Here is a 24540-nt window from a genome sequence, read left to right as displayed (position 1 = left end):
GGGCCTCCCTCTGCTGCCCAGGCTAGAGGTCATTGGTATGATCACAGCTCACTATAGCCTCAAACTACTGGGCAAGTAATCCTCCTGCCTCAGCCTCCCAAGTAGCTGGGACTACAGGTGCACACAATTGCCTAGCTTTTAAAATATTTCTTAGAGATTGAATCTCCCTATGTTACCCAGGCTGATCTTGAACTTCTGACCTTAAGTGATCCTCTTGCCTTGTTCTGCCAAAAAGCTGGGGCTAGAGGCACAAGCCACCACACCTGGCCATACCCCTTACCTTTAAAACACCCTGGGTTAAATGACAGGATCTTCAGGAAAATGTCTACTGAAAAGTGATATGATATTTTTGGCCTTGCACTTACATAGAAAACTTAAATCTAAGGCAATGGGCATTTCCTTGACCCCAAGTCAGCACAGAAATCGAGAGGGTCCACCCTGAGACAGACGCCAGGGTGATGGTGAGAGTCTGGGGAGGGTATGTTCCTTCATAACGTTCTTCCTGGGCCTGGATCAGAAGGGGCATCTGTGAATTCCCTGCAGCCAACATATTGAGGAAGGCTCACCCCTCACTAAGGATGTTCTGAGCGCCCAGGAGATTTTGTGATAGCTGGAGGGTTGGGATCAGCTACCTCCTGCTTCTACTTCCTCCATATTAGTCAGACCAGAAGAAAAAAAGAAGTATAATGTATGTTTTTCCTCTTTCCACAGGTTGATTCTGTCCATATATCGAAGTAATTTTTCCTTGAAAAGGACTGAATATTAAAAAATACATTTTATGCCTGTAATTCTAGCACTTTGGGAGGCCAAGGTGGGCGGATCACTTGGGGTCAGGAGTTCGAGACCAGCCTGGCCAATATGTGAAAACCTGTCTCTACTAAAGATACAAAAATTAGCTGGACGTCGTGGCGGGTGCCTGTAATCCCAGCTACTCAGGAGGCTGAGGCAGGAGAATCACTTGAACCTGGGAGAAGATGGTTACAGTGAGCCGAGACCATACCACTGCACTGCAGCCTGGAACACAGTGAGATTCTGTCTCAAAAAAAAGAAAAAAAGAAATGGATGCTCTTGAGACAACTGTGTAAGAAAGAATTCCCACTTCTTTTAGAGGCAATGCCAGCCCCAAAAGTTATAAATTGGCAAAGTTAATTCAGTCTTTTCTTGGAACTTGAACGTATTCTCACCTGAAATGCATTTAAAACCAAGTTGCAGTTAAGATTCCCCTCTGTTTCTTTCTAGAGAGCTTTCTGGACAAGTTTCAATTTCTTTCATGGAGAATTTGAAACCAGTGGATAGAACAGTGTCAACCTTTTCCTATTTATGCATATGGATCTGCTCTGTCACCTGTTTACAACCTCCAGGGTCACTGAGTCCCAAGTTCACATTCCCCAGATGTAGATGCAACTATGGGACATGGAATTCTCGACTTAGTAGTTTGAATCAAACCAATGTTGAGATTTACGGTAGTGGCTATTCTTGCTTCTGTTGGCCTTTGATAGTTTAATTGAGGATTGTAGACAGATGAGAAGTACAGGAGGGACTAGCTCATCTCATCTAGTATTCAGAAATCCTCACATTGTTACTGGGGACTTGAGAGTTGGTACTTACAACCTTTGTGTTTCTAGGGGATTATCCTGTCTGCTTAGTCCATTGCCTCCTCACTGCAGCAGTGCAGAGTTAAAACCAACCCATCCCATACTTGCCTCCAGGTATCTACATGCGCGCGCATGCACACCCGCACCCTACAAGAAAGCCCAAGCTAGTTTATACAAGCTCACTTTAGGCAGCTTGCCAAATTCCACTCCGATTCGCTCAATGGACAGATAGTTACGTGAAATACTTGCAGTACAGCAAACATTTGTTTCTCAGCCCTGAGAATAATCAATAGAGGCAAATGCCTTTGCAATCACAATGCCTGTTTATGTGTGGAGTTCTTCCTTATTCTTGGTTTGTGAGTACAGTAAACATTCTCCAAGTGGCAGCAGGAGAGAACCACGGTGCTTTCGTAATAAGGTGAGATTTACAGCCTTGTAAGAGCTGGGGGTATAAATCAGGCTTCTGGTGGAATGAGTGGAATGGACTAAATTCAGGTATTAATGGGAGAGCCACGTGTGCACTGCAGAGGGAGACAGGCTCATCAGTATTACAGATGGCATGTCCCTTTAGTTAATTTAGAAGAAATTCTGATCAGCCAACAGAGCTTTGAGGATGGATGCAGGGAAAAGAAGACTGTGGCATATGGAGAGAACATATTTGTTCTTGGAAAATCAGTAGAAAATGTTTAATGTTATCATAACCTCATTTGCATAAAAATAGTCACATGCGGTAAACCAAATGAAAGCAAAGGAGGACGTGATGGAACCAGTGCTGTTCGGAGTTTCTTTTCATTACGAATAACATAAATAATTCAATTGAATAAATAAATGTGAAATTGCTTCAAGTAGATGTACTGCAAGTGATTATTCCTGGAAAATTCCTTTAATGGTGCGTGCCCTGATGATGAAGCAATGTGATTATGTCTCCATGGGCAGCACTTTGCTGGACACTTGACCCTTGGCAATAATATTGAGCTCTCTGTAGCTCTCAAGTGTTTCATGAACACAAATGAAGTTTTTAGTTTCACAGTCTTCTTCATAAACATAACCTTGAAGTAGTTTAAATAGACTTATCCTGATTGTGATGAATGCAGCCCCACTTTGCACATGGTTGTGCTTAGGCAATATTTGATCATCAGAAGTTTGACGAGTCTGGGACTGTGCAGTGCTAGATACATAATTCTAAATAAATATTTGGAACCCTGGTGGCAGAATTTGAGCTGTTGTTTCTGCATCACCAAGTCCGGTCAGGGGAATTCTTGTGTAAGGATGAATTGTGGCATGGATAAAATGATGGAACTTATTTATTAGTTAAAGTGAAAAAAAAAAAAGAAAACTGGAATTTATTTATGATTTCAACAAGTGTTTTCTAGGACTTTGTAGAAAGCCATGAACAGGTACTATGGGAGCTATAACATGTATATGACACAGTCCTTGTACTCATTTGATTTTATTCATTTACTCAGTAAATACTCATCAGTCAGCTCCCACACACCAGGCACTATGTTGGAGGTTGAGGTTAGAAGGGGAGACAGATGATAAACTGGGAAAAATTAACACAAGATAATGATAGATTGTGATAAATGCTTTGATGTAAATAAACAGGTGCTAACTTACATCTGACCCTTCCAATCCCTGGGTTCTACCTCTGCAGATTCAACCAACTGAGGATTGAAAGTACTAGAAAAAATAAAAATAAAAAATGGCAATACAACCATAAAAAATACGAATAAAAGCCACTGTAGTATAACAACTATTTACATGGCATTTGCATTGTAATTCATATTATAAGTAATCTAGAGATTATTTAAAGTATTCAGGAGATGTGAGTAGGTTATGTGCAAATGCTATGCCATTTTATACAAGGGACTTGAGCATCCTGGGATTTTGGTATCCATGAGGGGGTTCTGGAACCAATCCCCCTTAGATACTGAGGGACAGCTTCAGAGAGTAACTGGAAATGAGGGTGTGCTTAGAGAAGGTGAATTGAAGAGGCAGAGGAGATGAGGATGAAATGGCAGATCAAAACTCTGGCAGCAGCTGAGTGCAGTGGTTCACGCTTGTAATCCCAGCACTTTGGGATGCCAAGGCTGGTGGATCACTTGAGGTCAGGAGTTCGAGAGCAGCCTGGCCAACATGACAAAACCTCATCTCTGCTAAAAATACAAAAATTAGCTGGGCATGATGGTGCTATAGTCCCAGCTACTCGGGAAGCTGAGGCACAAGAATTGCTTAAACCCGGGAGGCAGAGGATGCAGTTGAGCCAAGATCGAGCCAGTGCATTGAAGCCTGGGTGACAAGAGTGAAACTCTGTCTCATAAATAAATAAATAAGACCTCTAGCAGAAAATCTCTGTGGACAGAAAGAACAGTGCTTAGAAAGCCCTGAGTTTGGATTGGACTTGATTTAGGAACTGGTAGTAGATACTGGCCAATTGTTCATGGGTGATAGAAGTCAGATCATAAGAGTCAGATCATATGGGATTGTGGACAGTGAATCTGGGATTTATTCCAATGGGAACAAAAGTGATATACTGGGTTGATAGTGTACCCCCAAATTCAAGTACAACTGGAACCTCAGGTCACCTTATATGGATAACAGGGTCTTTGCAGATGTAATTAGTTAAAGTGAGGCATACCGGATTAGGTGCACCCTAAATCTCCAAGATGGTTAGTATCTTATAAGAATAGGAGAAACGAATTTCTACGCTCACCGGAAGATGAAGGTCCTCTTTCCTTGCCTAACGCAGCCAATGGCTCGTGGTCCCAAGAAGCATCTGAAGCGGGTGGCAGCTCCAAAGCATTGGATGCTGGATAAATTGACCAGTGTGTTTGCTCCTCGTCCATCCACCTGTCCTCACAAGTTGAGAGAGTGTCTCCCCCTCATCATTTTCCTAAGGGATAGACTTAAGTATGCCCTGACAGGAGATGAAGTAAAGAAGATTTGCATGCAGCAGTTCATTAAGATCGATGGTAAGGTCCAAACTGGTATAACCTACCCTGCTGGTTTCATGGATGTCATCAGCATTGACAAGACAGGAGAGAATTTCCGTTTGATCTATGACACCAAGGGTCACTTTGCTGTACATCGTATTACACCTGAGGAGGCCAAGTACAAATTGTGCAAAGTACGAAGAATCTTTGTGGGCACAAAAGGAATCCCTCATCTGGTGACTCATGATGCTCGCACCATCCACTACCCTGATCCCCTCATCAAGGTGAATGATACCATTCAGATTGATTTGGAGACTGGAAAGATTACTGATTTCATCAAGTTTGACACTGGTAACCTGTGTATGGTGACTAGGGGTGCTAACCTGGGAAGAATTGGTGTGATTACCAACAGAGAGAGGCACCCTGGATCTTTCGATGTGGTTCACGTGAAAGATGCCAATGGCAACAGCTTTGCCACTTGACCTTCCAATAGTTTTGTTATTGGCAAGGGCAACAAACCATGGATTTCTCTTCTCCAAGGAAAGGGTATCCGCCCCACCATTGCTGAAGAGAGAGACAAAAGACTGGCAGCCAAACAGAGCAGTGGGTGAAATGATCCCTGGGTGATATGTTAGATCTTTATGCATAGTTAAAAATCATGTGGCATGATTAAAAAAAAAAAAGAATAGGAGAAACACAGAGACTAAGACAGACACAGAGGAAAGGAGGCCAGGTGAAGACAGGCGGAGATTGAAGCGGGGCACCCACAAGCCAAGGACTGCTGGAAATTGCCAGCAATCTCTAAAAATTATTTTTTATTGTTTTATTGCTATTTTTTATTTTTATTTTTTTCTAGTATTTTCAAGGCAAGGAAGAATTCTACTCTAGAGCCTTCAGAGGGTGCATGCTGCCCTTGCTGACCCCTTCATTTGGGACTTCTAACCTCCAGAACCATTAGAGAATCAATTTCTCTTGTTGTGGTACCCCCATTTTGTGGTACTTTGCTATGGCAGCCTAGGGAACAGATATTAAAGGTCATGGTAGCCACTGGGGATTTGACATAGTGAAGTGTCCTGATCTGGTGTATGTTTTTAGAAGGTCATTCTGAACAGTGTTTGAGAATGAATTGCAGAGAGCAGGAGAGATGCAAGGAGTCCAATTTGGAGGATAGTGCTGGTAGGAGATGGTAGTGATTTCAACTAAAGTGTGCATAGCGATATGGTTTGGGCCTGTCCCCACCCAAATCTCATCTTGAATTGTAGCTCCCATAATTCCCATGTGTTGTGGGAGGGACCAGGTAGGAGGTAATTGAATCATGGTGGCTGTTTCCACCATGCTGTTCTCATGGTAGTGATTAAGTCTCGTGAGATCTGATCGTTTTATAAGGGGAAACCCCTTTCGCTTGGCTCTCTGACTCCCTCTTGCTGCTGCTATGTAAGAAGTGCCTTTCACCTTCTGCCGTGATTGTGTGGTCTCCCCACCCACGTGGAACTGTGAATCCATTAAACCTCTTTTACTTTATTAATTGCCCAGTGTCAGGTATGTCTTTATCAGCAGCATAAAAATGAACTAATACACATAGTGAGATAGGGAGAAGTAGAGATTTATGGTGGAGGTCATCAAGGAAGACTACTCGGTTTTAGGCTGAAACATATGAGTGCATGGTAGTGCCATTTATTGAAATGAGAAAACCAAAAAACACATTTGGGGGGCTATTTAAGAATTCGACTTGGGATTTGTTAAGTTTGATTTGACGTTTAGTCATATAATTGGAGATTATCAAATAGATGGTTGAACAATTTATGAATCTGGAGCTCAGGAGAGAGATAGGGGGTGGGAGATAGACCTTTGAAGGCATCAATATAGAGGTGACCATCAAAGCTGAGATCACTAAGGAGAGAGAGCTGGAGATGTGGCAACAGCCCAGGAGTGATTACTGTGGCACTCCAAAATTTAGAGGGTGGATAGAGGAGAGAAATTCAGCAAAGGATGTGGAGAAGGAACAACTAGTGAAGCAGGAAGAAATTCAGGAAAATGTAGTGACGTGGAAACCAGAAAAGGAGCATCCCAGAAGGAAGCAGTGGCTACTGGTGATGAGGGATACTGAGATGCCAAAATTGTTCAGCAGATTTGGCAATGTGAAGTTCGTTGATGACCTCAACAAGGATATTGAACCCTGATTGGGGTTGATTAAGGAGTGAATGGGAAGGAAGAAATAAGAGAGCAAAATGACTACTCCGATGAATTTTATAGTGAAAGGGAGAAGAGGCATGGGGTTGTAGCTGAGGGCTGTGGGGGCTGGGGGTCAAAGGAGGTTATTATTATTATTATTGTTCCTTTTAAAATTTCTATTTTGTCATAATATAGGAGTTACAGAAAAGTTGCAAGAATACTACTAAAAATTCTATATTTTCTTTATCCAGATTCCTTAAATGTTAACATTTTACAGTATTATATATCTCCATATGTAAATCTATTTTTTTTTTTTGGAATCTTTGTTTGTGAGTTGCAGACATGATGCCCCTTTGTCTCTGAGTACTTCAGCATGAGCAACCCAAGAACAAGGACATTCTCTTACATAACCACAGGACAATATGATAGTATTACCTCTCTACATTTCACCAGTTGTCTCAGTGAGGTCCTTTATAGAAAAAAGGAAGTCCTAGATCATGTACTGCATTCATTTATCATGATGTTTAATTTTCAAACAATCCTTTAGTCTATGTCTTTTATGACATTGACATTTTTGAAGACTACAGTTCAGTTATTTTGTAAAATGCCTCTTAATTTGTATTTGTCCAATATTTCATCAGAATTAGATTCAGGATGTGCTTTTGTGGCAGGAATACTACAAAAATGATGTTGCATCTTGGTGTATCTTATCAGGACACACATGAGGAAAAGGAACAGCTAATGAAGAAGGAAGAAATTCAGAATGTAGTGACATGGAAGCCACTCATTACTTGTCTCATTACTGGTGGTGATAATGTTGATTACTGGGTTAAAGGTGGTGTATTAATTTGTTCTGGCATTGCTATAAAGAAATACCTCAGGCTGAGTAATTTATAAGTAAAAGAGGTTTAACTGGTTCATGGTTCCACAGGCTATATAGGAAGCATGATGCTGGCATCTGCTGGGCTTCTGGGGAGACCTCAGGAAACTTACAATCATGGTGGAAGATGAAGGGGAAACAAGGTTTCTCATGTGATGGGAGCAGGATCAAGAGAGAGAGAAGGAGATGCTACACACTTTTAAACAACCAGATTTTATGAGAACTCACTCACAGTACCATGGAGGATGGTGTTAAACCATAAGAAACTGCCCCCATGATCTAATCACCTCCTTTATCTTTGACAGAACTGCCTCTAATGTTTCTCATTAGGTAAGATGCTATCTCTATGGCTATGGTATAGTTTATTATGTTAATAAAGTATCCATTCGTTTCAATGATCTTGAGGGTTTTTTTAAATTAGGATGAGTATTGCATTTTTCAAACCCATTTCAGTTTTTTCAATAACTATACAGAAAGTCATAGATTTCTTTCTTCCTATGTCTGTAAATATTTTGCATTATATCAGTGGATTTCTTAATATTAAACCAAATTTATATTCCTGGAATAAATTCCACTAGGCTATGGTGTATTATTTTCTTAATGTGATGTTGGATACTGTTCACCAATATTTTATTTACAACTCTGCTTCCCTTAAGGAGTTTAGTTATTAATACATTGTAAAAGGAATTAGGTTTTCAATCCTCTGGAACAATTTATGGAGCATTATGACTATCTGGTTTTTAAATGTTTGGTAGAAGTCACCTGTGAAACCATCTGGGCCTCATGTTTTTTATGGGGGTAGTTTCTTGATGGGTTTTGCATTTTTTTCCTGAGGAAACAGGTCTGTTTAAGGTTTCTGTCTCTAATGCTGTCAACCTTGGCAAATTACCTTTCTCTAGGAAATTATCCATTACATCTAAGCTTTCGAATTCATTAGCATAGGAATCTGCAAATGAGTTTTTATTTTTAACAGTTAATTTGTTTCAGTCAGTATTTCCCCCTTTGGTCTCTTATGTGTGTATTTGTGCTTTCTCTTTTTTCTCTTAAGTTAGCTAAAGGTGATCTATTTTGTTACTTATGTTTTAAAAACCAGAATTGTAATTTATTCAAGATCTTGTATTTTTCTATTCTGTAACTTACTGAGTTCTGCTTTTTATATTTATTATTGCTTTCTTTTTATTTTCTTTTGATTTACTTTGTAATTCTTTTTTCTTTCTGAAAAGCATTCTAAGTTGGAAATGTAATTCAAGTATTTTTATTGCAAAAAGGTTTTAAGGCTTTGAATGTTTTTCTTCTTACTGCTTAAAAGCTTCCCACTGATTCTGATATGTGGTGTTTTCATTATCATTATATTTTAGAAATGCTTTAACTTTGCCACTCAAGATTGGTTTAGTAGGCTTTTAAAATTTGCAGATGGATAACTTTTTAAAAACGTTATTAATCATTTTAAATTTTGTTGCATAGTGATCAGAATGTTGTTTGTCATATCTTTTTTTTTTTTTCTTTTGACAGAGTCCCACTCTGTTACCCAGGCTGGAGTGCAGTGGCATGATCTTGGCCCTGCACCTCTACCTTGGGAGTAGCTGGGATTACAGGCAACCACCACCACACCCGGCTAACTTTTGTATTTTTGGTAGAGACGGGGTTTCTCCATGTTGCCCAGGCTGGTCTCGAAATCCTGACCTCAGGTGATTCACTCGCCTCAGCCTCCCAAAGTCCTGGGATTGCAGAGGTGAGCCACCATGTCTGACAGATTCTTTTTTACAACTCTTCCCCTGAGGTTGAGAAGATGTATTGCCTATTTTCTGAGAGCAGTGTGTATTCCTATCACATAAGGCATTTTGATTTTCTGTTTTTACTTTCTTCTTGATATAGTTACTTAGTATATACGGAGTCTGTTTCCTTTTATTTTTTTGAGACAGATTCTTCCTCTGTCACATAGGTTGGAGTGCAGTGGCGCGATCTCAGCTTACTGCAACATCTGCCTCCCAGGTTCAAGCAATTCTACTGTCTCACCCTCCTGAGCAATTGGAATTACAGGTGCCCACCACCGCTCCTGGCTAATTTTTGTATTTTTAGTATAGACGGGCTTTCACCATGTTGGCTAGGCTGATCTCGAACTCCTGACCTCAGGTGATCCACCCACCTCAGCCTCCCAAAGAGATGAGATTATAGGGGTGAGCCACCACACCCAGCTGATTATCATTTTTCATGATAATCCAATCCTGGGTTCATTTCCATTTGTATCGCTGAAACCATGTAAAGTTTCAACCAGATAAGATGTGATCTCCACCATCTCCCCACTTAGTTTCTAGTGCAGAGATACTAGATTGAAGGCTTACATGGATGTGAATACTTACCTACATCAGTGTAGATAACTACATTATAATCCCTTGTGGCTCTTACTGAAGTACAAATTCCTAGGTTCCACCTTATATAGACTGAATTAGAATCTCTAGGAGTGGGGCTCAGTAATTTGTATTTCAGTTGACACCCGCCCCCACCTCTAGTGTTTCTTATGCCCATGAAGTTTTGAGAGTGACTGGTATGGATAGTAAAAACTGTTACAGCAGATATAAGAATGACCACTGTTGGCCACAGCACTGCAGACCAGAAATTCTGGGAACTTTGGGTAACTCCTGTAATATTTATGAGCCTCCAGGATGTCATTCAGTTATGTATTTAATCAATAAGAGCTTATTGATATCAATAAATAGCTAGTCAATAACTTTTATCAGGATTATTTGTTTCTTGATGTGATGGCTACCAGAAAAGATTTTTTCTTTCTTTTTTTTTTTAAAGATGGAGTCTCACTCTATCACCCAGGCTGGAGTGCAGTGGTGCCATCTTGGCTCACGGAAACCTCCACCTCCCGGGTTCAAGTGATTCTCATGCCTCTGCCTCCCAAGTAGCTGGGATTATAGGCACGTGCGGCCACACCCAGCTAATTTTTGTATTTTTTTTAGTAGAGGCAGGGTTTTGCCATGTTGGCCAGCCTCAAGTGATCTGCCCTACTTCGGCCTCCCAAAGTGCTATGATTACAGGTATGAGCCACCATGCTTGCTGGCTACCAGAAAGCTTTAAAAACATCTGTATCCGTAATTTACATCCTCTTATTAGGAGAGAGGAACAATGGCAATGTGATATCTGAGATTTAAAAGCATTTCTTATGTCTGTAATTATATACGGATCAGGCCAATTTGTCATGGCTTGTATATCTGCTGTAATTAAAGTGATGACTGAAGTTCTGTATCCATATTCCCAGGAACCTGGAAAATGACTTTTTCATCACAAACTGGTTCTTCCTTCTGGGTTTCTTGCATCAGTGACTCATCTGAACTGGAAATCACATGTTTTCCTTTTGTATAGTAGTTTTGATGGTGGAGATCACATCTTATCTGAGTTAGTAGTCATAATTTATATCTGGTTGATCAGTTGAATGAATTTATAAACAAATGAGTTCACTAAAAGTCCTTATAAAACAGCTAAGATACCAAATTGTGTTCAGTAGGTTTACTTTAGTGCTGTGGGATTCTCATCATATTTGGTTGAATCATATGAAATTGCTTTATTTGGCCAGAAATAGCAATTTCATACGGTGCAACCTAATACTTGAGTTCTTTGAAACTTGGCCCTCTGTGGTTTGCCTAGTGCCTTCCCAATAAGTAGAATGGTCAGGTAACTGTGCTATGCCTCTCTCTTCATTATAGATAAATTATTTATTTAGCTGCAACTTGTCAGATTTTTAAGAAAGTTTTTCTTAGGCATCAGGGCTAAATAAATATTTCACACTTGACTGAAAACCTTACATGGTCTTAGCAGTATAAATGGAAATCAACCCGGGATTGGATTATCATTTAAAAAAACCACCACAGGCTGGGCGTGGTGCTCACACCTGTAATGCCAGCACTTTGGGAGGCTGAGGCAGGCAGATCACTTGAGGCCAGAAGTTTGAGTATAGCCTGACCAACACAGTAAAATATGTCTCTACTAAATATACAAGAAAATTAGCTGGGTGTGTTGGTTCACGCCTGTAATCTCAGCTATTCAAGAGGCCTAGGTGGGAGAATCACTTGAACATCGGGAGGCGGAAGTAGCAGTGAGCCGAGATCATGCCACTGCACTCCATCCTGGGTGATGGAGTGAAACTCTGTCTCAAAAAAATAAATAAATAAAAATTAAAAAAAATAAGAAACCACCATCAACAACATTTGAGTCTTGCATCTTAACTGTGATCTGGTTGCCTACAGGCTTTATCAGTGTGCCTTTCATGGCAAGTTTTAGCTCCTGAAACCCACTGACACCATTTCTGTTAGCTGAGACCACCTTGAAGGTTTCTTCCTTTTTGATATTCCTCTCTGTTCTTTGTCACTAATTCTTGGGAAGTAACCTTCAATTCAGCTCAACCAATACCTATTGCATATTTACTATGTAGTAGACATGGAGCTCAGAGCTTAAGGAATGTGAAAATGCACAAGGCATGCCCCCTGACTACAAGGAGTTTTCATCTAGTAGGAGAAGCGGGCGTGTCTGGCTGTAGTACTTGCAGAATCAAATAGCTGTGATGTTGTGTTCCCATTGAGTTTTATTTCTATTGCATAGATTGAATGTCTTCAGCTTCAGGTTGCAAATCCGGGTGACTGCAGCACAATATATGTTATAAATAGCATTGCATCTTGACTGCAAATGAACTCAGAAAGAGAGAGAGGGGGAGGACAGGCAGGAAGATAAAAGGTTGAGCACAATTTGTCTGGACATTTGTTTATGTGATCGAACTACGGCTGGGGCTTGGTGCTATTCATACCTGGAAGAGGCAGGTTCTTTTCCTATATGATATTTTTATTTATTTTTGTTTTTTGAGATGGAGTCCCTCTCTATCACCTAGGCTGGAGTACAATGCTGTGATCTCACCTTACTGCAACCTCTGCCTCCAGGGTTCAAGCAATTCTCCTGCTTCAGCCTCCCGAGTAGCTGGGATTACAGGTGCCTACCATGACCCTTGGCTAATTTTTTGTATTTTTAGTAGAGATGGGATTTCACCATGTTGGCCAGGCCGATCTTGAACTCCTGACCTCAGGTGATCCACCCACCTTGGCCTCCCAAAGTGCAGGGATTACAGGTGTGAGCCACCGTGCCCAGCTTTGTATGAGATTTTGTCTTTGTGACTAAATCACTTCTTTGTGTACAAACTTAGATTCTGCCCCTGAGCATGTGTGTTCATGCTTAACTGATTCAACGTCTACATTTCCCCAACATATTACACCAAATGTACTTAACAGCAATTAGAATGTTTGCCACCTGCTGTGTGCAGATCTCCCCAGAAAACAAAACTCTCCTAAATGGCAGTATAAGTAATTCTGAAGATTAAAGCTGGTGATTTGCAGAGTGCTTGGTTCGCTGGCTTCCTGCAAATATCAAGATTAACAAAGAAATTCATTGATCCCATTTTGCTTCCCTGACGCCTGTGCGCGGGCCTGAGGGAATGCATCCCACATGGCTGTGTGATTCAGATGAAGACTTGCTGTTGCTTTTTTCCACGGCCAACATGCTGATTTAGTGGCATTTTTCTCGGCAAAAGTTCCCCAAGATAACCAATCTGTTTGTGTATATTTTTACAGGAAATGCTCCACCTATTCTGCCCCATTGAGTCGTGAAGGAAACGTGGCTGATTTGCTACTGTTCAAGGGGCTTCTCAGATCTTGATTCAAAAACCGTACACTGGTTGTTTGATGTTGGATAAATCTCAGCCACACTGAACACCGTTTCCCCCAACTCTGAATACAGGGCCCCTGAACACGTGGCCCTCCACGACTTCTTCCATTTCTTTTTTGAGACAGAGTCTGTCACCCAGGCTGGAGTGCTGTGGCCTGATCTCAGCTTACTGCAACCTCTACCTCTTGGGTTCAAGCAATTCTCCTGCCTCAGCCTCCCAAATAGCTGGGACTACAGGCACACACCACCATGCCTGGCTAATTTTTGTAATTTCAGTAGAGACGGGTTTTACCATGTTGACCAGGCTAATCTTGAACTCCTGACCTCAAGTGATCCACTTGCCTTGGCCTTCCAAAGTGCCAGGGTTACAGGCGTGAGCCACTGTGCCCGAGCAGAGAAAGCAGCCTTTCTAATGTGTTAATTTACTCAATAACCAATGTCGTAGGAGTGTAGATGGTATGCCCTGAATTATACCAGGCACTGGAAAATACAGTGATGATTGAGAAGCAAAGTCCTTACTCTCAGAGCAGAGCAATCTTTTGCAAACACATGTATGTCCTGGTCACTGTGAAGAGACCAGCAGCCAATGCCAGCCGCCAATTTGGTTGCGTTCTCTGGGCAGCTCCATCACCCCACTTGCCTTCCATTGAGACCCTGTTGTGCCCTCGATGATCTCCCCAACTTGGAATTTTCCTCCATTCTCTGATTTCTTTATTATCTGACTTCAAAACTGGCTGTCTTTATTCCCTTCCAGCAGTTAAGTAACTTTCCCTTAGCTAATATTAAAAGGGAAACCCTAGACAAATAGACAAATTCAATGAAACAGTTTAATTGAGCAAAGGAGGATTGGTGAATTGGGCAGCTGTATGGTGGAAAAAGATTTAAAGGCAGCAAAAGTAGAGTGATGGATGGAAAACAGAAGCGAGGGGCAGAAGCAGCTCTTGGTTACAGCTCAGTGTTTGCCTTATTGGAAAAGGGTTTCAACAGTTGGCCACCTTTGACCAAACTTAGTGATTGGCACAAGAATAGATGACAGTTTGTTTCCACATCCAGTTATGTTACACTTCACTATTTATGGAGAAATCTTGAAGTGTAACTTAAAATATGCAAGGAGGCAGCTAGAACTTTATATATATATACGTATATATATTTATATATTTTTTTTCCATAAGTTATTGGGGTGATTTGTGAGACCCTGGTGCCCCCATCACCCGAGCAGTATACACTGCACCATATTTGTTGTCATTTATCCCTTGTCTGCCTTCTTCTCTTCCCCTCAAGTCCCCAAAGTCCATTATATATATATATTTTTTTTTTCTTTTTTTTTTTTTTTTTTTTGAAATGAAGTCTTGCTCTGTCACCCAGGCTGGAGTGCAATGGTGCAATCTCGGCTCACTGCAACCCCCACCTCCCAGGTTCAAGCGATTCTCCTGCCTCAGCCTCCCAAGTAGCTAGAATTACAGGCTCCTGCTACCAGGCCCGGCTAATTTTTGTGTTTTTAGTAGACAGAGGATTTCACAATGTTGGCCAGGCTGATCTCGAAATCCTGAGGTTAGGCAATCTGCCCACCTCAGCCTTCCAAAGTGCTGGGATTACAGGCGTGAGCCACTGTGCCCAGCCCCATTGTATCTTTCTTATTAGACTAAATCTAATTTAACAGTATTTAGTGGTAGTCAAGGGGTCCGAGGTCAGGCCTTGATACAGATATGGCTATCTGCCTTCCTCAGTTCTTGGCATTTAGGATACTGGTGCTCCCACACTGTTTCATCTTTTCCTCCTCTGAGTGTCCTGGATGGAATGTTGCTCTCCAGTCCTGGTCTCCACAGGACTCAGTGTCCTCCGCCAGTATCCCACTGGGCCTAATCATGCCTCTCTTCCATAAGGTCATTGTGTGGAGTGGGATTCCAAATACAACATACCGTTTTACCAGATAAATGGCATTCCTGGCAATATTCCTCTGGGCTGGTGAGCAAAGTAGAGCATTTTATGGAGTAGTACAGATGTGTCACTAAATATTTTTCATTAGAGCCCATTTTCAATGACTCATTCAAGGAACTTTTAAACGCAGGCACAGAGTCACGGAGCAAAATGTCGCAGGGAGGAAAGAGGGAGGTATGTCAGACCCTCATCTTGAAGAAGCCATGACTTTGCCAACTAGAGTTTAGCATGCTTTCTGCTTATAATCCTGCCTGCTGGCTGAGTGGAGAACAAGATTCTTTTTTTTTCTCTTTTTTTGAGATGGAGTCTTGCTCTGTCACCAGGCTGGAGTGCAGTGGTGCAATTTTGGCTCACTGTAACCTCCGCCTCCGGGATCAAGCGATTGTTCTGCTTCATCCTTCTGAGTAGCTGGGACTACAGGTGCACACCACCATGCCCGGCTAATTTGTGTATTTTTAGTAGAGACCGGTTTCACCATGTTGGCCAGGATGGTCTTGATTGCTTGACCTTGTAATCTGTCCCCCTTGGCCTTCCAAAGTGCTGGGATTACAGGTATGAGCCACCTCGCCCAGCTGAGAACAAGACTCTTTAAAGATGTAGGAATGTAAGATGAGGGGAACTCATTTGCTGGGGCTGAATGCCAAGGGAAAATTTCTCTTTTTTAACCTACTTCTCTTATCTTTTCCTGCATTCCCAGATTTCCAAAAGAAATAGTTTTGCTATTTTTTATTTTTTTTATTTTTTTATTTTGAGATGGAGTCTCACTCTGTTGCCCAGGCTGTAGTGCAATGGCGTGATCTCGGCTCACTGCAGCCCCTGCCTCCCGGGTTCAAGTGGTTCTCCTGCCTCAGCCTTCTCAGTAGCCGAAATTACAGGCCCGTGCACCATCATGCCCAGCTAAGTTTTGTATTTTTAGTAGATACTGGATTTCACCATGCTGGCCTCACACTCCTGACCTCAAGTGATCCACCTGCCTCAGCCTCCCAAAGAGCTGAGATTACAGGAATAAGCCACCGCACCCTGCCAGGGAAGGAATAGTTTTAATCCACTACATCCATCACTCCCTCGACAACTCATCATAGTAAACACTATATTGAAATGTACAGATGTCTCTTATGATTTCCTGGCAAATCTAGTAGAGTTTTGAAGTCTTCTTTTTAATTAAAGAAAGTACACAAATGACAGTTGAATATGGTATTTATGAATTGTTTGCATCAGCAGTTCCCAACCTTTGTGGTACCAGGTACCAGTTCATGGAAGACAATTTTTCTATAAACTGGGGGTGAGGGGTGGGGTGGTTTTGGGATGATTCAAGCACATTCCATTGATTATACATATTGTTTCTATTATTATTACTTTATAATATATAATGAAATAATTCTACAACTCACCATCACGTAGAATCATTGGGAGCTCTGAGCTTGTTTTCCTGTAACTAGATGATCCCATCTGGAGGTGATGGGAGACAGTGACAGATCATCAGGCATTAGATTCTCATAAGGAGCACGCAACCAAGATCCCTCATATGTGCTGTTCACAGTAGGGTTTGCGCTCCTGTGAGAAGCTAATGATGTTGCTGATCTGACAGGAGGCGGAGCCTGGGTGGGAATGTGAGCAGACTGGGAGAGGCGGTGAATACAGAAGAAGCATTGCTCACTCTCCTGATACTCACCTCTTGCTGTGTGGCCTGGATTCTAACAGTCCACAGACTGGTGCTGTTCCAAGCCTGGGGGTTGGGGACCTGTGCTCTAGATGTATACAGAAGAAGAAAAACACATTTTCAAGCCTCAGCCCCAGATCTCTCTGTTCTCAGCAAAGGTGGCTACTGTTGGCTGCTTTTTGTGTGTCTTTCTGATGTTTTCTTGTGTATGAATATGCTGTACATGCCCATTTTTAATCTTGAAAGATTCTGCCAACTTGCTCTCTAAAGGACTTTGCCTGTTTATAGGTCAACTAACAGTGCATGTATGTTCTTCACACTTGACTACCCTAGATAAGACTAGTCTTCAGTTTGTTTTGCCAACCTGAAGGCTAAGAAAAATTTTCTTAAAAGTTCTTGGATGCCTTTCTTTGACTACTACACAGGTTGATCATATTTTCATACGTGTATTCGATATATTGGTTTCTTCTGTTGATTTCTGAGAGACATTTGTTAATATCACTTACTGTGATGGAGACTTTTTGTCTTTTGCTTCATGGATTTTCAGTACAGTTTGCTTTACCTGTTGGTGAACTGTGTTGTTAGGTAAGTCTTGGAAATAGATGCTCCGTGCCACAAAGAAAAATCAGCACTCAGACAAAGGATCTTTCAGCAACGCAATTTTTACTTCCTAGACTGCAGGAAGGGTATTCTCGCTAGCCATCTTACCATGAGAGTACAATGAACAGAGGAAAACAGACACATTTATCCCTTATGCATTTGGGGTCGTCCTTACTGCTGTGTCTAATCTCTGTTGGCTGGAGCCAGACCTTACAATCTAAACTAAAACCCAATTGGCTAACAACTTAAAACTTTTCTAAACAGGTAAAAGCAATGGAGAGCTGGGACATGCCTGTGAGCACGTCCAGCACAGATAGCTTGGTTAAAGTACAAGGACATAGAATGTACTACGTGCCTGTAAGCATGGTATGTCTCACAGCTACATAGGATAGGACTTAACAAAGTTATTAGCACACTTATGATTTATTCTTTAACAAGAAAGGAAACTTTAAAAAGGAACTTTTCTGCTTCCCACGGTATGGATATTCATGACTATTTAATTGTCTTAAGCAATACCTTTGATAAAAAAAAATTTTTTCTTTGACCCTGGATTCCTTCATGTCTCTTGAAAAACCACGGCCATAATATTATTGATCTACCTTTCTTGCCTCTCCTCATCAATACTTCTTCCTTGTTGGCTTCTGAGTATCTATGTAAAACATCAGTAGGTTCTAGCTGGATGTTAGCATGAGGACAAACTGATGAAGGGTATGGAACCAAAAAACATATGGGTGGAAACCCCAAATCCCTGGCCACGGGTTCACCTTGACACTTGTGCAGGGGAGGTGGGAAGGGGGTGGTTTGGACCACCAGAATTTAGACCATACATCATAATGGCAACCGAGAAGGGAACCCATTTGGTATAGGCAGAGCTTCCTTTCTGTTTGATGTGTGTTTGTTGGTGATTTCCAGATGGGTGTCCCTAAGCTATGCGGTTGTTTGCTTTTAAGGGCTGGTTCCAGGTTATAATGGGGCCCCCTAATGCCTGAAGCCACTGGAAAATTGAGAAATGAGATCTAATGAGTTGCCTATTTCCTTGACTGGTCTCACTAGCCACTGATGAGTCCACCAGCTCCTTTCAAATTTAATTGCAGGGGTCGAATGCTCTCTTCCATATGGGGCTCTTCCTATCAGATCAGATGCTTTGTTCATAATTTTGATAATTTAGACTGAAAGACACCATTTTCTGCCAACGATACTGTCAGCTGCCATAGAACAAGCTGCCGTTGTTAATTTGGTAGGTGTATGTGGTCAAGGATGTACCTCTTACTTCTTACTGGTGGTCTTTATTCAGAATAAGGAAGAGGGGACTTGTGAGAGAGCCACACAGAGAACTAAGCAGGTCACCAGCCATAGCACTGGACTCTAGGTGAGGACTTGGGCTCTCTGAGCCAGTCTTGACTGCCAATGGAAGATGTATCCACACATTCCCAATGGCTTGGGGCCAAAAGAAAGACGTGGAATCTCTGGGGCCATGGGAGGAGCTGAAGAACAGACATGGGGAGGAAGAGAACTGTGATCTGGGAAGAGAGCGTGCACACTGCATCTTTGTTGGACTGGAAGGGATGCAATGCTGCTCTTTGACTGGGGCACAGAAACTGTGTAGTGTCACTTCTCTGGTCGAAAACCCTTGACGCTGGGATTTCCCATGACTGGAGGATCAAGTCTAAGTTTTATAAGCTGGCTTCAGAACACCTGGTCCAGTGCTATCTTCTTTTCCTCGCCCCAGTCCCTTCCTGAAACACCTATTTCTGTTTCTTGATGATACATTTGGTGGTACATTACACATTTTCTCTCCTCTTGTTTTTTTTTTTTTTGAAACAGAGTTTCACTCTTGTTGCCCAGGCTGGAGTGCAACAGTGCAATCTTGGCTCACCGCAACCTCTGCCTCCTGGGTTCAAGCGATTCTCCTGCCTCAGCCTCTGAAATAGCTGGGATTACGGGTGTGCGCCACTATGCCCGGCTAATTTTGTATTTTTAGTAGAGATGAGGTTTCTCCATGTTGGTCCGGCTGGTCTCGAACTCCTGACCTCAGGTAATCCGCCCGCCTCCACCTCCCAAAGTGCTGGGATTACAGGTGTGAGCCACCATGCCCGGCCTCTTCTCTGTTTTTATACATGCTATTAATTTTTTTCCTAGAGAGTTTTCCCTTCCTCCTGTCTCCTCCTTTGCAGGCCCTCACCTAAAAATTACTTACTCGTGCTTCATGACCCAGCTGAAATTTTATCTCCTCTGTGAAACCTTCCCTGGGCCCCACTGATCTCCTTGAAGGCAGAAATAAGCTCCCAGAGCAGGCTGAACAATCGTCTCTTGTGACATTTATCCTTCCTTGTCATAATTATGATTTACATGTATTTTTTTTTCTTATGGAGCGGTGAGCTTTTCCAGAATAACAGTGAGGTTTTAGAAATTTCTCTATCTTCAACACTTTGCTGTCCCATAATTGATGCTCAGTGTTTGCGAATGTCACAGTTAAGCTAATGTTTCTGCATGATATAGACAGACTTGGTCTATGGCATGTTAAGAATGAAGAAACAGATTTTTAAATGGATACAAGATCCATATTAAAATCAAAGGCCAGGCATGGCCTTCCATCAGTGATAAGCACTGAGGCATATCTGTACCACTTAGTTTCCTGGGGGATTTTTCTCTCCTGGCGTTTGCCACTGGGACTAAATAAGAATTGGAATTAAATAAAGTCACCATCTTCAGCAAGAGACGAGTTTCTTCTCCAGTGATCTGATGTCGCATTTTCAACCAGGAATAAGAGATATCCTGGGAGAGAAATCAGTATTTCTACAATTACAGGCTCTTCAATAAGTCCCTAGAATCCTAGAACTATGTGCTCTGGACAACCTACTTTTGGTGCATATGACCAGAATGTCTTTTCTCTGTTTTATTTATTAATATATTTAACATATACTTATTGAGTATCTGGGAGAAGCTCAACCTATGTTCAGTAGATATATCTGCTAAAGAGATGTGGTCCCTGACCTCATGGAACCTGTAGGCTAAGGATGAAAAAGGTAAGTGTCAGGAACAAAGGCTGTGGAGAGATTTATTGTTGCCACCCTGAGTTCCTGCCTCATGTATCCACCACCATTTCTGTAGCTTCCTCAATAGCCCAGAACTTGAGGAGTTAAGATGGCAGTCCCCAGGTTTGTAGGAGATGTTCCCTGTGGGGTTTTGGAAAGGAAAGCACTGCTAGTTGGAGGAAGGTTGAAAAGGATGAAAACTATGTGCCAAGCATGGTGACTCATGCCTGTAATCCCAGCACTTTGGGAGGCAGAGGTGGATGGATCACCTGAAGTCAAGAGTTTGAGACCAGCCAGGCCAACATGAAGAAACCCCGTCTCTACTAAAAATACAAACAATTAGCCAGGCATGGTGGCGTATGCCTGTCATCCCAGCTACTCAGGAGGCTGCAGCACAAGAATCACTCGAACACAGAAGCACAAGTTGCAGTGAGCTGAGATCCCGCCACTGCACTCTAGCCTTGGTGACACAGTGAGGCTTTGTGTCAAAAAAAAAATGAATGAAAACTGTGTGTTATTGACCTATATCAGAGTGATGGTCCAGATGGCAGGAAGAATTCTATGGGATGTTAAAAAACCAGTGGAAATGGGATTGAAAGAGGATCGAAAATGTTTTTTTCATGTCATTCTGTCCTGGGGTGGAAGTGCTGTCTAGAGGGAGCAATTGGCCATGTAAGTTATTAGGCTGCTTTACAAGTGGGTGTTAGTGGATGAGACTCATTGTCAGGCATGCTCAGTTGGAGAGCTCAGCTTCTTCATAAAACACCCAGCCCCAACTCCCATCCTGGGTGGCGTTGTAATCATTGTAAACAGCAGTTCTGTAACCTTAAGAATTTGGCATATAGCTGGAGCTAACTCAATTTCCAAACATTCCAAACAAGATTTGTTTATTTAAGTCTCTCATGCTTTTTGAGAGCTACCTGTTCACCAACAGAGGAAAGTCTACAAGTGGAGTGACTGACTTTATGTTTATTTTATTTTATTTTGTTACTTTTTGAGAGAGGGGCTGGAGAGTGGTGGCAGCATTGTGGCTCACTGCAGCCTCGAACTCCTGGGCTCAAGCGATCCTCTTGCTTCAGCCTCCTGTGTAGCTGGGACTACAGGTATGTGCCACCAATGGCTGGCTAATATTTAAATATTTTATGTATTTATTTTGAGACAGAGTTTCAATCTGTCACCCAGGCTGGAGTGCATTTGTGCGATCTTGGCTCACTGCAACCTCTGCCTCCTGGGTTTAAGTGATTCTTGTGCCTGAGTGTCCTGAATTGCTGGGATTACATGCTGTGCTAATTTGTGTATTTTCAGTAGAGACGGGGTTTTGCTATGTTGGCCAGGCTACTCTTGAACTCCTGGTTTCAAGGGATCCACCTATCTCAGCCTCCCAATGTGCTGGGATGACAGGCCTGAACCACTGCGCCTGGCCGCTATTTTTATTTTTTGTAGAGATGGAGTCTCTCTGTTGCCCAGGCTGGTCTCAAACATCTGGCCTTCAATGACTCTCCTGCCTCAGCCTTCCAAAGTGCTGAGATTACAGGCGTGAGCCACTGTGCCTGGTGTGACTTTATGTTTATTTTACAAGCATATCGTGGGATTGCTCCTGGGTAGAGACAGAAGTTGGAGGTTCACTTTAGTGGCATTTGTATTTGTTGTCAAGAATGAATAATGTGAGGTCAAGTTGGATCCTTTCTCCCCACAGCTGATGTGAAAAAGTAGAATAGTTGTGATTTCAGTTTTGATTCTTATCTGTTTCTGACTGTGGCATCAGAAGGCAATTGTAGGGTGACAGGGTGTGCCTCTTATGCATGCCCCTTCATGTCATGCCCATGCGAAAATCTCAGGCTTAGTCTAGCTTTGCAGTTCCCTTTAATTTTGCAATATGATTTTGCTATCTGTGTGTTTATCTAAATTGATGTGTTTCTGTGGTACACTTGCTTATGATAAAAAAAGAGAACAGAAAAAGTATAAAGAAGCAACAAAAATGATTTATAATTTACCACCCAGAAGCAAAATAACATTTCATTGTTGTTTTATTTCAAAGGTCTTTTATTACTCATGAAGTTCTACCTGTTTTCATAAGTTTGTTAGTCATTTGTCTCTTTTATTATATGTATTATGCATTCATGTTTTGTGTTTATTTATCTAATTGTACTCTTTGAGTTTGCATTATTTGAATAGTGTAAGATCTTTTACTCTTTGGCATTGCTATAAATGATTTGTTTGCAATTTGCCATTGTCTTTTAATTTTATTTTGATGGTCAGATGTTTTCAGCTATTATTAAACTATTACTTTTAAACTTGAAAATTCTTCATCCAGATTTTTTCTTTTTTTTGAGATGGAGTCTCGCTCTGTCACCCAGGCTGGAGTACAGGGCATGGTCTTGGCTCACTGCAACCTCCACCTCCCAGGTTGAAGCGATTCTCCTGCCTCAGCTGCCCAAGTAGCTGGGATTACAGGTGCCCGCCACCACGCTGGCTACTTTTTGTATTTTTAGTAAAGATGGGGGTTTCACCATGTTGGCCAGGCTGGTCTCAAACTCCTGACTTCGTGATCCACCCATCTTGGCCTCCCAAAGTGCTGAGATTACAGGCGTGAACCACCGTGCCTGGCCAATATCCAGAATTTGTACGAATATTCACTTACATTTTTACTTTACTTTCCCTGGATTTATAAATCTAAATTTAGCGGTTTTATCTATCTACAATTGATTTTGAAGTGTGTTAGGAAGGGAGACATGCACTATTTTACCCCATGGAGAGAGGAAAGGACCCCAACACCGTTTATTGACTGATTCTCTCCTTGCCTTTGGTTTGCGGTACCTTCTAGGCATTTATTCTCTAAGAGCAGGTCAGCTTATGGCCTCTTGCTTCTGTGGCATTTGCCAATTGGCTTGTTGTAGACCCATTCTGAGTAAATTATATTAGCCTTAGAATTAGAGTTATTATCGTGTGTGTGACAGGGTCTCACTCTGTCACCCAGGCTGGAGTGCAGTGGTGCCATCATAACATGCTGCCATTTTGAATTTCTAGGCTCAAGTGATCTTCCAGCTGCAGCCTCCTAATTAGCTAAGACTGCAGGCACACATCACCATGCCCACCTAATTCTTTTCTTTTTTAAATTTTTTTTGAGATGGAGGCTTGCTCTGTAACCCAGGCTGCAGTGCAGTGGTGCAGTCTTGGCTCACTGCAACCTCCACCTCCTGGCCTCAAGCAATTCTCCTGCCTTAGCCTCCTGAGTAGCTAGGATTACAGGAATCCACCACCACACCCACCTAATAGCTGTATTTTTAGTAGAGATGGAGTTTCACCATGTTGGACAGGCTGGTCTCGAACCCTTGACCTCAAGTGATCCACCAACCTCGGTCTCCCAAAGTGCTGGGATTATAGGCATGAGTCACCGCACTCAGCCTGTTTTATTTCATTTTTGAGATAGAGTCTTGCTCTGTCACCCAGTGGTAACATCACAGCTCTCTACAACCTCCTCCTCCCGGGCTCAAGTGATCCTTCTACCTCAGCCTCCCAAGTAGCTGGGACTACAGGCATGTGCCACCACCCCTGGCTAATTTTTTAAAAAAATTTTGTACAGATGGGGTTTCATCATGTGGCCCAAGCTGATCTCCATCCTGTGGCCTCAAGTGCTCCTCTCGCCTCTGCTTCTCTAAGTGCTGAAATTATAGATGTGAGCCACTGCACCCAGCCATAATTATATTAGCTTTATATTGGATTTAATATCATAAACAGATAGGTGGCACACAATGATGCTTTGGTCATCTGTTGCCTACATATACGATGGCGAAAAGCTGAAAAATAGTTCCCAGGTAGCGTACAAGAAAGGGATCCTCAAGCCAGCTCCCCGAAGGGCTTAGCTCTTGTCACTTTAAGGAAACTGAGGACCAAAAAGGAGTAATCCATAGGCATATGGAGGTGAGGAGCTTTTAGCGTCGGCACAGTTTGATAACATGCTTCTTCATGCATTGCATGTATCATCAGCATGTGAAACCTCCAATATCATAATGAG

The 24540-nt window shown here is 42.0% G+C and overlaps 2 protein-coding genes across 2 annotated transcripts in view; both read left to right on the top strand.

Annotated features, from left to right (window-relative positions):
• GALNT17 (polypeptide N-acetylgalactosaminyltransferase 17) overlaps window positions 1-24540 on the top strand; it is a 554525-nt gene that overhangs the window by 193628 nt on the left and 336357 nt on the right. The window lies entirely within an intron of this gene.
• Window positions 4101-5280, top strand: LOC105714929 (small ribosomal subunit protein eS4-like). Its single transcript, XM_064375329.1, has one exon. It carries the CDS (start codon window positions 4315-4317, stop codon window positions 5008-5010), a length of 696 nt encoding a protein of 231 aa, XP_064231399.1. The 5' UTR covers window positions 4101-4314; the 3' UTR covers window positions 5011-5280.

The sequence above is a fragment of the Aotus nancymaae genome, unplaced genomic scaffold (assembly GCF_030222135.1).
Source record: "Aotus nancymaae isolate 86718 unplaced genomic scaffold, 86718_ANA_hifiasm-v0.15.2.pri h1tg000012l, whole genome shotgun sequence".
NCBI classification, from domain to species: Eukaryota; Metazoa; Chordata; class Mammalia; order Primates; family Aotidae; genus Aotus; species Aotus nancymaae.
This window is presented reverse-complemented; position numbering and strand designations above follow the sequence as displayed.

Excerpts from the sequence above, each read along its gene's own strand:
- LOC105714929 (XM_064375329.1), top strand. The coding sequence starts at position 4,315 with ATGAAGGTCCTCTTTCCTTGCCTAACGCAGCCAATGGCTCGTGGTCCC.